Genomic DNA, 16,238 nt, shown 5'->3' on the forward strand with positions numbered 1-16,238 from the left:
TAGGAAATTGGTCTTTTTGGTGGCCATAACCTCGGCTAGAAGGGTGTCAGAATTGGCCGCCCTTTCTTGTGAAAAACCTTTTCTGTTTTTACATCAGGACAAGGTGGTAATGCGCCCCTGTCCAGATTTTTTACCTAAAGTGGTTTCCAGTTTTCATTTGAATCAGGATATCATTTTACCTTCCTTTTTTCCCAACCCTAAGTCTAGGATTGGGAAAAAAGGAAGGCAGCAACTAGTTCAACTATCTCTAGGTGGATTCGCCAGGTCATTATCCAGGCTTATGAGTTGAAACACAAGGTTCCACCTCGGTATCTCAAAACTCACTCTACTAGAGGAGTTAGTGCATCATGAGCAGTGCGCCAACAGCTGTCTATGGCTCAGGTTTGCAAAGTGGCCGCTTGGTCTTCGGTTCATACATTCACCAGGTTTTACCAACTGGATGTTAGATCTCAAAGGGAGACTGTTTTTGGCCACAGCGTGCTGCAAGCAGGTTTATAAGTCGTGGGCCTCAAAGGGGTCTAGGAATACTATGTTCCCTCCCCTCAAATGCATTGTTTTAGGACATCCCAGATAGTCATTATTATTTTGGTGCTCTGTGTCCCGTGATGTACGATAAATAAAAATGGATTTTTAAAACGGCTTACCTGTAAAATCCTTTTCTTGGAGTACATCACGGGACACAGAGGTCCCTCCCTTCTTTTCTGGGATCTTCATTGCTTGCTACAAAACTAAAGGTACTTCCTGTATGGGAGAGGTTATATGGGAGGAATCTTCTTACTATTGGTTGCCAGTCTCCAATCACCTAAAGGTAGCATATAACCCAGATAGTCATTATTATGGTGCTCTGTGTCCCAAGATGTACTCCAAGAAAAGGATTTTAAAGGTAAGCTGTTTTAAAAATCCATTTTTTATGGCCAAAGGATGTTAACCAAAAATGGGAGTAACAAGCGTATAAAAATATACAACATTTATTAAATACATAACAGTAGTAAAGTAGGTACGTATAGGGTATGTAAACCTAAAAACAAATTAGTCAGACTGGATAGTTACATAACAGCTATATGCCAAAACACACAGTTGATCTCATGGTAGGAGGTCAAATGGAGTGTGTGTGCATAGAAGTCCCAACATGTTTCGAAATATAGGTATGAGTAATAAATTCCTTCTTCAGGGGATGATTAGAAACAATCTGCTTTTTTGTCTGATAATGCAATAATAAAGATATCAAAAAGATGAGAAAATGAACAAATGTACAAATGTGAGAACACAGTAGGTAATAGCATAGTAAAGCAAGTGATACTTACAATATAACTATCTTTAGCGAATTAAAGTGCACATGAGGATTCACATGAAGGAGGGGCTTCATTCCTTAGAATGCCCCATTGCATAAGAGAATGCTTTGGATATTGGCTGGGGGGCTGGGTATGCGTCCCTACAGCACCGATGATGTATGGTTGCTAGTGCCAAAACGATTGAGTTGTATAGCGTGAGTGAGATAAGAAGCATCCCTGCCGGCATAGAAAACACCAGGGCCCACAAGGATCGACCACAGATGTGGGGACGAGTCTAGTACAAAAAATATATATGTGTCTGTATGAGAACATAACATATTCAATTAAGGGGGGTATGCAATATTATGTGAGTGTAGGTGCGTCGCCATGTTGTCCAAGTGCACACACAGGGGCACAACAAACAGTCATAAAAGATATCATAATGGGCACACCATTCCCAGAAGGTCAGGTGGTCCGCACAGTAGGATATGCAAGAAGTGAGAGGGCAACATGACATAAAGTCCGTCATAGTACTTACTCATGATGGCCATTTGGTATAGGTACCTCAAGCGTGTTTTCTATGCCGGCAGGGATGCTTCTTATCTCACTCACGCCATACAACTCAATCGTTTTGGCACCAGCAACGGTACATCATCGGTGCTGTGGGGACCCATACCCAGCCCCCCAGCCAATATCCAGAGCATTCTCTTATGCGATGGGGCATTCTAGGGATTGAAGTCCCTCCTTCATATGAATCCTTTTGTGCACTTTAATTTGCTAAAGATAGTTGTATTGTAAGTATCACTTGCATTACTACTTGCCATATATGTCATGCTATTACCTACTGTGTTCTCACATTTGTACATTTGTTCATTTTATCATCTTTTTGATATCTGTGTTATTTCATTATGAGACAAAAAACAGCTTGTTTCTAATCAGCCCCTGAAGAAGGAATTTATTACTCATACCTATATTCCGAAACATGTTGGGACTTCTATGCACACGCCCTCCATTTGACCTCCTACCATGAGATCAACTGTTTGTTTTGGCATATAGCTCTTATGTAACTATCCAGTCTGACTAATTTGTTTTTTAGGTTTACATACCCTATGTACCTACTTTACTACTGTTTTGTATTTAATACATTTCGTATATTTTTATACGCTTGTTACTCCCTTTTCTGGTTAATATCCTTTGCCCATAAAATCCCTCGGGGCACCCCCTTTTGCAATTTTCTATTAAAAAAAAAAAAAAAAAAAAAGGCTAGAATTATCATCTAGCACGTAAAAGGTTTTTTTTTTTTAAATGCAGTGGACGTAAATGTATTATTATATGTAGATTTACTAGCCAAGATATTAACTGCGGTCATTGTGTCTACGCATGATTATTAAAACCGAGTCACCTTTCTTTCAGGTAATGCCTATGGTAAAACACTAAGACAATATCATGGCTGGGTGGTACGAGGGGTATTTGCGGTAAGCTTGGATCTTCGACATTTGTTTAGGTTTTTTTATGATGTATGTCTAATTATTAAAGTGGAACACCAAAACAGCTAAATATACGGTTGCAATACAGATGTCTTCTATTTTACCAGCTAACCGATTTGCAATTTTGGCAGCAATTTTTATAAAACACAAACCTCTGCCAGATGTGATGTGCCCAATCAGGGCATAGTAAATAGCTTGTTCTTAAGGAGCAGGCTGGGAAGCCGGCCACTGCATCCGTAACAATAGATAAGTCATCAGCTGTCAACGGGCTTCCCTGCTGATGGCTGAATGTAAAAAAGAAAACATTGCCTGCAATAGAAAAAAGTAAAAAAAAAAAAAAAAAACGCTGTGGGGGTCCTCCCCCTAATCCATACTAGGCCCTTCGAGTCTGGTATGGATTTTAAGAGGAACCCCATGCCAACATTTAAACAAAAAATTGGTGTGGGGCCCGCCCCAAAATCAATCCCAGACCCTTATCCGAGCATTCAGCCTGGCAAAACAGGAAGGGGGGGGGGGGGACGAGTGAGCGGCAAAGTTCCACACTGGATTACTGTACTTATTTGGAAGAAATTCACAATGCATCCCAAGATTTAAGTATAAAGACAGATGCCACCTGTATTTAGACAATACTTGCTTATCCCAGATCTTTAAATCTCTGCTCATTTATATGTGAACAGTAATCTTTAAAGCCCAGCTCTGGGCAAAAATCAAGTTTTCCCATGCAGTCTGGCTGTGCCCGTACTACTCATTTTGTGAGGAGAAAGCTTCTACTCACCTGATCCTTCATTCCACCGGAAAATGGCACTCCCCCACAGACCAGTGGATTATTCCTGATCTATGAAGCCTGCTCTGGGCTTGATGATGTCAGGAACAGTCTAATGGATTGCTGGAACGTGGGGGTACCAGACCGGAAGATCAGAGGATTAGGTAAGTATATCTCCTTTCTTCTCTTCCTTAGACAAAAACGAGCAGTTAACCTGTGCAGTGCAGGCACAGCCCCACTACACGGGAAAGCTTTTTTTCTATGCCCAGAGATGTCTTTAAATCTTTTTTTTTTTTTTTTTCTTTTTTTCCTTGTTGGTTTTATGTGTTACAAACTATTATTAGGCCTTGTTATGTAGGAGGTTTAGAATTTCTGTTCATATACCTCATCAATTTTAGAGCAGACCTATCATCAACAAAAGATGCTTCTGTTCCCCTTAAAGTCTTAAAAAAAACAAAAAACTAGAATCTATAAAATGCTTACCTTGGCTGCAAAATCTACTACTTAAAGATCCTATTGTGGCTGATCAAGTGATTAAATGTCTAGGTCAGTGGTGGTCATCTTCATCTTGGTGAATATAGGGAGCCTCGGGGCCCCCAACTTTCCAGAGGGCTACACAATATCTTCGTTTTCATATATTTCACATTTATAGAATATGCGCAATGTGTTTTTCCTTGTCAAAAGAAGTTTTATTGAGTATACAATATTATAAAGATACATAAAGTAAGTTTACAAGGATCTATAAAGTAAGCTCATTGTTTTACAGTAGGGTTTATATAGGTAAATATCATGAAATTTCAAATATTAAACATTGGGTTCACGTAAACCTAAATTAAAGATATATATCATTTCCTTAGTTACTTTTGTAGGTATTTAGATGATTTATACCTACTATACATATTGTTTACAGGTAGAGTGTATATAGGTCAAATAAATTCTGATAATGAGCTTTAATCGTAAGGTAAAGGAAAGAGAAAGAAGAAAAAGGGTAGAAAGGCAGAGGTATGGTCCACAAGGTTGTCCCGCTCGTCAGTTTATTATTCTTTTTAGTTCTCTTTGAAGCCTTAGAATGGGTGTCTCTGTAAGTCATTTAATCTGCTACCATGGCAACAGGACAGAGTCATTGAAGTTTGACAGGAACTGTTGTTTTATCCAAGGATGCCAAAGTTTTTCAAATTTTGGAATTTGATTTTGATCGATGGCTACCATCTTAGCATGGGACATTGTATTATTCATTCTGTGAATTGTTTCTGCTAGTACCAATGTAGGAGATTTCCATGCCTTGGCCACTGTTTGTTTTGCAGCCGTTGTTAGTTGGATCATAAGTTTGAATTGAGAGAGTGTTAACCATTCCGGTTTTAGATTAAGTAAAGTTATATAAGGATCTGGTTGTATTATTTTTTTTAATATTTTAGATGCAATCACGAAGACTTCCTTCCAGAAGGTTTGGATTACTGGGCACGTCCACCATATGTGTAAATGTGTGCCTATTTCTGGGCATCCTTGAAAACAAAGAGCTGAGGTATTAGGTGAATATTTTGCCACTCTAGCGGGTACAAGGTACCAGCGAGTTAGGACTTTATAATTTGTCTCCAGTGCTAAGATGTTGGGTGAAGATGACTTAGATGTGAGCCATATGTTAGACCAGTCCGTGTCTTCTAAAGTTCGTCCCAGGTCCTCCTCCCACCTCTGAACGTAAGAGGGTCTATTAAGATTTGCTACTCCATATAATTGATTATAGAGTTATGAAATTGTACCTTTAGCAAATGGATCTTTTGTACAGATTGATTCAAAAATGGATAATTGGGATAATGGTGTATCCCCCTTTAGGAATGGTGTATAGAAATTTTTGATTTGGAGATATCTAAATATCTCAGAGTTTGGTAGATCATATTTTTCTCTAAGCGATGGGAATGAAAGGAATGATTTAGATGCTATGAAGTCATTTAGTGTCTGAATGCCTGATGTTGTCCAAGCTTTAAAAGAATTTGGGTAGATCCATGCCGGATAAAAGGCCGGATTTCTGATAAAAGGAGAGGATTGTGTGGAGATTGTAACTGATATTTGGTTTTTAGTTTATCCCAGAGAGATAAGAAGTGTTTAGTTATGGGATTATGAATTTTAAAGCGGTCTTTAGGTTCAAGCCATAATAAGTTTGATATTAATATAGGGTCATTTTCTGAAGCCTCTATAAATACCCATAATGGGATTTCCTGTTTTGCATGGTATTTGGACAGACTGGCCAAATGTGCTGCTCTGTAGTAGTTAGTAAAATTAGGGTATCCCAGGCCTCCTTTATTTTTGGGAAGATGTAGTGTGTGTATAGGTATACGTGGTTTAGAAGAGCCCCATATAAACGAAGTTGCTCTTTTTTGTACTATTCTCAAAAAATAGGAAGGAATTGGAATAGGGAGGACTCTGAATAGATAAAGCAATTTGGGTAGAATAGTCATTTTGATTGCATTAATCTTCCCTATCCAGGATAAAGGAAGTTGCGACCATTGTTTTATTAGATTTGTGATCTGTCTTAATACAGGAGGATAATTGGTTGAGAATAAGTCAGAATGAGATGCTGTTAAATGAATTCCAAGATATGGGATTGATTTTTCTGCCCATGTGAATGGGAGTGCAGCCCTAGCCGGGATCAATTCCATGTTTGTGAGTGAAATATTAAGCACTAGGCATTTCTTAGGATTAATCATAAGGCCGGATAGGGCTGCAAATCCATCAAGAGCTGGTATTAAGTTAGGACCAGAGACCTGTGGTGATGATAGAAAAAGTAATATATCGTCTGCAAATATACATAATTTGTGTGTGATACCTCCTACTTCAATGCCAGTTATAGTTTGGTTTGTTCTGATATATTGGGCCATGGGTTCGAGTATAAGGGCAAATAATAAGGGAGATAATGGGCAACCCTGTCGGGTACCTCTTTCGATATTAAAGGCATCAGATTTGTATCCAGCATATTTTATATAGGCTTTGGGTTTATTATATAATGCTTTGATCCATGTTAAAAAGTGGGGTCCAAAACCCCATTTTTGTAATGAATATTGCATATATTGCCAGGATACTGTGTCAAATGCCCTCTTAATATCGAGAGATAGAAAACATAAAGGGATTTTCCGTTTTTTAGCAATATGTGCCAATAACACTGCCCTGCGTATTTTATCGCCTGCCTGTCTATTTGGCATGAAGCCTACTTGATCTCTATGTATTAATTTTCCTATAATGCTATTGAGGCGTTTTGCTATTATTTTTGCTAATAATTTAATATCAAGGTTTAACAGAGAGATAGGCCGATAATTCACACAGGAAGTATCATCAGAAAGGGGTTTTGGGATCATACAAACAATTGCCATTAGTGTTTCTTGCCGAAAAGAATGTCCATCTAGAAGTTTGTTAAAAGTTTCAGTGAGAATGGGAGAGAGTATTTCTGAGAATGTTTTATAGTATAAAGCTGAGTAGCCGTCTGGGCCTGGTCTTTTGTTAAGTTTTAGGTCTTTTATGGTGTTAGCAACTTCATCTATAGTTATAGGCTCATCCAAACTGCTTTTTTGATTCTGAGATAACTCAGGTAAGGTTATTTTTGAGAAGAAGGATTCAGCCTCTGTAGGATTAAATTCATTGTTTGTCTTGTATAAAGTTGCGAGATGTGAGTGAAATTTATGGACTATTTTAACTGGATTACAAGTGTAAACATTTTTTGATAATTTCAAACGTATTGGTTTGAAAGATTTGTTAGTTGAATTTAATGCCCGAGCCAAATATGTACCTGGTTTGTTTGTATTCATGTAGAAATTGTGTTTGGAGCGTTTGAGGGATTTATCAACTGACTCAGTGAGAAATAGATCGTATTCCAATCTAGATTTTTCCAGATGAGATTTTGTACTCTGAGATGGATTATCTTGGAATGATATGTAGGCTGCATTAAAATTGAGTTCTAGTTTTTTTGCTAGATTTTTGCATTCCTGTTTAAATAGTGCCATTTGTCTTTGTATTGTACCACGCAAGACAGGCTTATGAGCTTCCCACAGTGTTATTGGGGAGATGTCTGTTGTATTATTAATTGATATGTATTCCTTTAAAGCTTGTTCAATGGCCATCTGATGTAGTGGGTGTTTGAGCATTATGTCCGGTAAGTACCACGTTGGGTCATGCGCTTTTGGTATGGCTGAGGCTATAGTAGTGTATACTGCATTATGGTCAGACCACGGAATCGGAATTATATCTGATGCAATAATTTCTGGTATCATTCCTATTGTTAGAAAAATATGATCTATTCTGGTGAAGGTTTGATGAGGGTGCGAGAAATAAGTGAATTTCTTTTTCATTGGGTTACTTTCTCTCCATGAATCTACCAGATTGTATTTGGAAAGAAGTTGAGAAAAAGGTAATCTAGAGGTTATTTTGGATGGTGTAAAAGGTGATTTATCTAGAAATGGGAGGAGGACCTGGTTCGAATCCCCACACATTATCACTGTTCCTATTTTGTGTGTATTAATCACTTGTAATATATGTGAGAGGAATGGTGTAGGTTGTTTGTTAGGAGCGTAGTAGGAAATCACCGTGATTGCTGTATCCATTATATAACCCATGAGTATCAGGTATCTACCTTCTGGGTCTTTAATTTCTGATGATAAGGTGAATGGTGTGGATCGGTGAAATGCAATTAGAGTTCCCCTTTGCTTGGTACAGGCAGAAGCCGTGTAAATTTGTTGATAAAAAGGAGAAATATATTTTGGAGTAGAATCTTTGGTGAAGTGTGTTTCTTGGAGGCAAACTATGTGAGCCTTCTTGTTATGGAAAGTACGGAAGGCTTTGGTCCTTTTTTGAGGGACATTTATTCCCTGAACATTCAGGGAGAGTATATTCAGTGGTGCCATGGCAACAGATCAAATAGTTTTGACTTACTTTTTGTTATGCAGAGCTGACTGCGCAGATCAACCTGTGTGGACTGAAGAGATGAAAAGATAGAAAAGAAACCAGTGAATTCTGGAGTAAAGAGTAAACAAAAAACATATGAGATTAGATGATACATTGTATAAATTATTTTTTGCAAGTAATCACAATTTACCCGTGAAAGAGAATAAATATCTCTCTCAGGGGAATAAGTGCCTTCGTCACACTCCCACATAATATGGTTGGGAGAATGAGGAGGGCTAATGGGGGTACACGGATCTTCCGCTTACAGGAGAGAAGTGCTATGTCAAAAGACATCAAAATGATGTTTCATTAATTGGAGTGCAGAATATAGTTTTTGTTGAAATTATTTATTCCAGGGTGGTTGTATATGGTTAGTTTTGCCCTAGGCTAAATAATTCAGTTAGAAAGGTACTGTTAATAACATTGGTATTGATGAAGATAGTTTGAATTATTTTGGGATTTTAACCCTTTTAGAGTAAACAATTACATATTTTATTCATATGCAACTGTTTAGAAATGTTAACTCATAAAATTGAGGTTGTATTGCTTCAGATTAGAATAAACAAAAACATAATTCTAGGAACTAGTTAGGTAATAATATATTTGTTTTAAGAAAAGAAAGAAAAAGCTTCCATTACTTCTGGATTATTGAACATATTTGTCCTAAAAAGTAATAAATCTATTGTTATTACCTGATAATATATAACTGAACAAGAATTTCCTTATTTCACTTATATATTCTAAGGCTATATGAATCAGAAGTAATAAGAAATATAACTGGAATGTAACATGATCCCACACAGTGTGTGACTATCAGAATGCAGTTACATTCAGTTATAAATATAGGTTTTTTATAGAGAACCATCTCTTAGTATAATAAATGAAGAGATATCAGGAATTAGGATGTCAGTCCTTTGAATCTTCTTGGTCCATGGATGATGTGGCATAACGGCCTCTTTTGTGAGAATGATGATTCCCATTTTGTTCTGAAATTTTCTGGGTGCTGCCTGAAGGTGAAGATGATGCCATTCTTCTGCGTGTGGGAGTGTTGCTGCTTGTGGGTTCTGTCAGATTTAATTTTAAAAGAGTTTGTTGTAGTTCATCTGCTGATCTGCTTCTGTAAATTGTACCTTGGTAGTTAAATCTGACTGAAAAGGGGAAGCCCCATTGATACATAATGTTGTGGCGTTGCAGTTCCATTAGTTGGGGTTTCATGGATCGTCTTTTAGTAATAGTAAGTTGGGATAGGTCAGCAAAAATGTGATAATTGTGTCCTTGAAAATTAAGTTCCTTTTTTTCTCTTGCAGCAATTAGTATTTGTTCTTTCGTTCTGTAATAATGAAATTTTGTGATTATATCACGTGGGGGTCCATCTTTCTTTTTGGCTGTGAGGGCTCTGTGTACTCTGTCCAGTTCTAAACGTTCAATAGGGATATCTGGCTTTAGTTCTTGTAATAGAGCAGTAATAGTAGATTGCAGGTCTGTCACAGTTTCAGGTATTTCCCTTATGCGCAAGTTTGAACGTCTGGCTCTATTTTCGTAATCTTCGAGCTTAGTTTGAAGTATTAAATTCTCTTTTTTTAATTGTTCCAATTCTGTTATATTTTCTTGGGTTGTAATTTCAATTTCATCCATTTTTATTTCTAAGGCTGCGGTGCGGTTTCCCAGCTCTCTTATTTCTTTGGTTAGGCTTTTTGTTATTTGGTCTGAGGTTTGTTTTAAAGCCTTATGAAGCATCTTTTCAAATTGTAATAATATTACTGGGGATACTGAGGAGGCTTGTGGAGAAGTTTGTGAGAGGATTTGTTCTGTATCTGACTCAAATGGAGAGTCTTGCTGTGACATTTTCTGTCTGTGAGAGCGCCCTGATGCTGTATCTTGTGAGGTGACTGGAGCTGCTTCAGCTGCAGTGAGTGCCTGTGAGCTCTTTGTGAGGTGATTTTTATTTCTGCCACGGTTTCCTCCCAGTACCATATTTCCTGCCCAAACTTTCACAGTTTGTTCCCTGGGGCAAAAAGGTTCAAATGGATACCTTTTGAGCCTGCAGGCTCCGCTTTGTCCTTCTCTTCTCTCCTCAGCGGTGCGGAGCTCTAACAATGCATGTCTGCTCTGCTAGGCTCCGCCTCCTGCCTGCGCAATGTGTTTTTAACACCACAAAACACTACAGTGAGTCCATATACAGTTCTATGGCTCAGTGTTCATTCTAAAGCACAGTGACTGCTCCTCTATAATAGGCTATAATAGGCATGCACTCTAAATGCCTACCTCAGTGAGTGGACCCATATAATGTATATCATATACAGTATGTCACCTAGAACATACAGTGTACAGTGCCTTGAAAAAGTATTCATACCCCTTGCAATTTTCCACTTTTTTGTCATGTTACAACCAAAAACGTAAATATATTTTATTGGAATTTTGTGTGATAGACCAACACAGTGTCACATGATTGTTAAGTGGAAGGAAAGGGCTAAAAAAGAAAAGTCACCCCCCTTTATTCTGATACCCCTAACTAAAATCTAGTGGAATCAATTGCCTTCAGAAGTCACCTAATTAGTAAATAGAGTCCACCTGTGTGTAATTTAATCTCAGTTTAAATAGAGCTGTTCTTTGAAGCCCTCAGAGGTTTGTTAGATAACTTTAGTGAACAAACAGCATCATGAAGGCCAAGGAACACACCAGACAGGTCAGGGATAACGTTGTGAAGAAGTTTAAAGCAGGGTTAGGTTATAAAAAAATATCCCAAGCTTTGAACATCTCACGCACTGTTCAATCCATAATCCGAAAATGGAAAGAGTATGGCACAACTGCAACTCTATAGCAACAGGTCACTTCTGATTGGGAACTACTGATCGCTGCAGTCAGCCAGCAATAGATCAGTATAGTAGTGATCTACTGCTGCAGAGATGAGCTGGACAGAGCTACTTCTGCTCTGCCCAACATTCAATTCTAACAGGAATTTCCATGAAGTTCTTTCAGTTCCAATGTAAAACCGTGTGAAAGAATTACCAAAAAAAAATAGCAAAATACTTATGTGCTGCCAATTCCATCCCCTATACTGATTGGTGCTACTACTAACACTCATAATGTGCTGCTCCTATTATTGAAGTAAAAATCTTGATAACCTATTATAAATCAATACAACCAATTGTGTACCAAATTTCAGGCCACAGATCTTAAAGAGGAAGTAAACTTCCATCTTTAAATTGTATCTATAGGTAAGCCTATAATGAGGCTTACCTATAGGTAGTGTAAATATCGGTGCCCGTTTAGGAGATATTTACTGTACATGCAGCCAGTGACATCACTGGCACATGCGCTCTGAAGGAACGGCCACCGGTGCCGTTCCTTCAGAGCCCTGTGCCGTGACTTGCAGCTCCCATGCGCATGCGTCGCAGTCACAGAGCCGGAGTCCGCAAACTCAGAAGCAAGATGGGTGAAAATGGAAGCTGTCTCCAGCGATGACATCGCTGGAAAGCTTTATTTTCAGGTAAGTTTCACATAATGTGCTAGTGTGCGATGCATACTAGCACATTATGCCTTTGCCTTGCAGGTATGTAAAAAAAAATAAAAACACACAGCGGTTTACAACGGCTTTAACAATTCATTCTATATGTGTATCGTGTTATATTAGAACACCTTATATATTGAAAAACAGTGCATAAACAATTAAATGGAAAATAAATGTGAAAAAAATGCTAGAAATAAACAATGACACAATGAAAACTTAAAATATGCATCTCATACCAGTGTGAGTCCATAGAATATGTGCAAAATGCTTAACACCAAAAAACACTACCGTGAGTTAATATAATATGTGCTCAGTGTTCACGCTAAACCACAGTGACTCCTCCACTATAATAGGCAATATCCCAGATCAGGGTGATCAGTGGATAAACCACCACTGTGCACTCTAAATGCTCTCCTCAATGAGTGGACCCATATAATGTATATCATATAGGTCTACAATGCTTGAATAGTCCACTCAAGGTAATCCATGGGATTTGCCTTTTTTCAGATGGGGTCCAGATGTCCAATAAGTATGTCGTGGCCCCTTAAGATATTACACTCTTCACACCACTTCAGGCATGTAACTCCCAGATCTCATGGGTCCCATAAAAACCTATAGCATACTTGTTTGGAGAAGATTTCACTGCTCAACTCTGATATCATTAATCCTCTCCTAGCTATTGGGATTTATAATACTATAACTAAACCAGCAATCAAGACTATCTAAACTAGACCGATTGGTTGTATTAAAAAAAACGTGATCAAGTGTTGCGCAAAAAACCCACCACTGCGCTACAGTATAAAATGAACAGTGATTATAGCTGCCAACTTAAAAAGAAAAAACCTTAACAAAGTTTCCTAAATGAATAAAATAGTGGCGCTATAGGTGTACCTGCGAGCTATGATCCTCTGTAGTGGGGGATCATGGCCATCCGGTAAGGAGTGACTCCTTCTATTTCTGGTGGTGGATCCTTTCCTGTTTTTCACAGATAAACATTTGTCAACCACTTGGACATTTTATATATTATTTTATTGGTGATTTAGAGCCACTTTTTATTTTTAGTTTAAGATTTATCTTTTGGACTACATGCAGTTTTCACGAGGATTTATTTTTCACATTTATCTTGTGCATTAATTGATTTTTAAATTTTGTCACTGCTTAATTTATGCAATATTTTTTATTTATTTAGCGCGATTCCTTTTTCTTTATTAAAAGAAATAATGCCTCCAATAGTGTAATGACGTTTAAAAGCATTTATTGAGTTAAATAAATAAGGTCTTCTAACATTGTTCTCACATTCCTAACAAATTAAAACCGCATGAACAAAACACTGCTTGTGACGGGTAAAAACAATGTGCTAGTGGTCACGGCGGAAACTCGGAAACTCTCACCCCTTCCCTCGTTGGATCCTCAGCGCTACGAGGTAGTACCAGCCAGACACAGCAGATCACAGTGCGTCATATGTCATAAACAGATGCTGGGTTGCCGTACAGCCACGCCTCTGACATGTTTCGTCGTATCGACTTCTTCATAGGATTCACTATAAAGCGCATGAGAGTGCAAGGCATGTATATCTGGTGAGTGCGGCTCCATTATGCCCTGTACACACGGTCGGACATTGATCGGACATTCCGACAACAAAATCCATGGATTTTTTCCGACGGATGTTGGCTCAAACTTGTCTTGCATACACACGGTCACACAAAGTTGTCAGAAAATCCGATCTTTCTGAACGCGGTGACGTAAAACACGTACGTCGGGACTATAAACGGGGCAGTAGCCAACAGCTTTCATATCTTAATTTATGCTGAGCATGCGTGGCACTTTGTCCGTCGGATTTGTGTACACACGATCGGAATTTCCGACAACGGATTTTGTTGTCGGAAAATTTTATAGCAAGCTCTCAAACTTTGTGTTTCGGAAATTCAGCACTTTAGGTCAATGTTATACATCAGTAGGTACCACTATTTTATGATCCACTCATATTTTAGTATATCTCGCCCATTGTGCCACTATTTTATTCATTTAGGATACTTTGTTACAATTGGTTGTATTGATTTATATAGTCAATTAGGGTTTTTGCTGCCATAATAGGAGCAGCGCTACACTTTTGGTTAATATTTTTTTTTTTTGTGTGGAAGCATTGTTCCACATAGTGTGTACATTGTATGCTGCCAGCACTTGTATAGAGCACTCTGTAGCAGCAACAGAGGCCCAAGAACTGACCGATTCAGCTCCGAGGCTCAGTGCTGGACCACATCTGTTAGTGATAGCCAGCCCAAGCTGCTGTCTGTTGGCATGCAACACACTGTGCTCCAGACCTGATTAGAACTCCAGGGGTTCCAGTATTTGGTTACATTGTCTCTGCAGAGAAGCAACTGAACAGATCCACCCCTTTAGCAGAAATCATGTGACCTAATGCCTAGGCATCCCTACATATTTTCATGGCTTCTGATATTTTTTTATTGAGTTGTAAAGGTAGCAGGAGGTCTAAGTTGAAAGGGTTTATTTAAAAAAGTTGTTTTCCAATGTCCTGACACTTCCATTGTATCTAGTTCATTCTTGATAGCAGAGGCACCTGAAGTTACTTTAGAATAAAATGGCTATCTTTACATTAAAGGTGTCTTTGAAGCTGTCACTATGCACAGATGAAATATCTTCAAAGGATGTCTACCTTACTATTAGGATAGGCCTAATTTGTCTTTCCTATCCTATCTTTTTGTTTAATCAACCGTAGTACTTCTGATCTCTCTTTTACTAGTTGGGTTTTTTTTCTGTCTTTTAGGTACAGGTTTAAAACCTACTTACCACGTTTGTTTTTCCTTTTTAACAGCTGGCTTTAAGGGCGGCTCCAACATATGAAGGGTTTGTGGCTGCTCTGGCTGTACATGAAGGGGATGAAAATCACAAGTTTTTCTTTGATGGAATGATGAGAGACCTTAACCTATACCTCCCGGCTATGGAAAAGCAGCTAAACCTTTTGGACACATTGTATGAAGAACATGGCTTGGAGTCTGATGAAGTAGTATGACTGGAGCACTATCTCTTACAATGCAGGGATTTGGTGTCTAAATTGGAGAGAGCATCATCATGGAAGGTGCAAGGATGGCTGCCACGTATATGATGTGTAAACCATACAGAAATAAGGGCTCACTCTCTGAGCCCCCACCATTTTGTTATGTACAATCAGATTTTGTATTAAAAATCCTCTAAAGTACTTAATCTCCTTCTGGAGGTATCTGACAAACTTTTAGACAATATGGACTTCAAAGCTGTGGGATTCTTCAGATGTTTATTTATATACTGAACACTGTTTTGCTCTATGTACAAATAGGGTGTTTTTTTTTTTTTTTATATATAATAAGGCTGTTTTTAAGCCAATGTTTGTTCGAAGGAGAATACTCTAAGGCCAATTTGGGAAAAGTGGTGCAATTTCAAATGAAACTTTGTTTGTGATTGGTGGCTCTGGGCAATAGCTTTGCGTTTTCTCCCAGCTTCTTTGCTCAAGTTTTTCATGGCTTGCTGAGTCCTCGAACACAGAATGCATTTTATTTTTCTCCATCTTGATCGAAGGGCAAATTCCTCAATCTCCTGCAATTTTTGGGTCAGCCAGACAGTCACAGCTTACCTACCTCTGGCAAAATCCTTCATGGAGTGTATTGACAGAATCATGGAACAGAACACTGTCAACGGATCCTTTTCTGGTTGGCTCCGAATGCTCAGGACATTGTGTCTCCAGCTTTGTTGTCTATAGCATGTGCTATAGCAGCTACTTTAATATATTTGCTTCTGTCTTTAATAAATGGAAAGTAGGTAGCTATTGAGCTACAGCTAATTTCTTTTTCTATAACTCTTTCCCAATAATTTCTTTTTCTATAACTCTTTCCCAATGGCTTTATTTAGTCAAATATTTGCTAAGGCAGTGTCGTATTGAGAATAAGAACTTTATATCAAATTTTCCATCTGTCCACAGATAATGTCACTTTAAAGTGTATGTATAGCCCAACTTTTTATTTTTTTGATACAGTAAGGCTCTGTTTATTTTTTGCTGTTTGGGAGCTTTTCTTTCACTACCTGTGCAACAGAAGCAAAGGGAAGTGAGAGAATTTCTCTAGAAATTGACGGGACAGTTGTCACTGGAACAGGTGTCCCTATTGAATGATATTACCGCTACTCTTGTTAAGGTGATAATCCTTTCTTACTGTATCCAAAACTGAAAAAAAAAAACCAATTCTGCTAAGCACACACTTTAAGATAAATTTGCTGGTGGAATGAAAATA

At 38.2% G+C, this 16,238-nt stretch overlaps 1 protein-coding gene across 1 annotated transcript in view; it reads left to right on the forward strand.

The window, feature by feature from the left end:
* PLEKHA8 (pleckstrin homology domain containing A8) overlaps nucleotides 1-15,808 on the forward strand; it is a 60,606-nt gene extending 44,798 nt beyond the window's left edge. Inside the window, exons 13-14 of the mRNA XM_073630178.1 lie at nucleotides 2,685-2,746; nucleotides 14,792-15,808. Of these exons, the coding sequence (XP_073486279.1) occupies nucleotides 2,685-2,746; nucleotides 14,792-14,989 (260 nt within the window). The 3' untranslated portion in view covers nucleotides 14,990-15,808. The remainder of the gene's footprint in view (nucleotides 1-2,684; nucleotides 2,747-14,791) is intronic.
* The last annotated feature ends 430 nt before the right edge of the window (nucleotides 15,809-16,238 follow it).

The sequence above is a fragment of the Aquarana catesbeiana genome, linkage group LG05 (genome assembly GCF_042186555.1).
Source record: "Aquarana catesbeiana isolate 2022-GZ linkage group LG05, ASM4218655v1, whole genome shotgun sequence".
Lineage (NCBI taxonomy): Eukaryota > Metazoa > Chordata > Amphibia > Anura > Ranidae > Aquarana > Aquarana catesbeiana.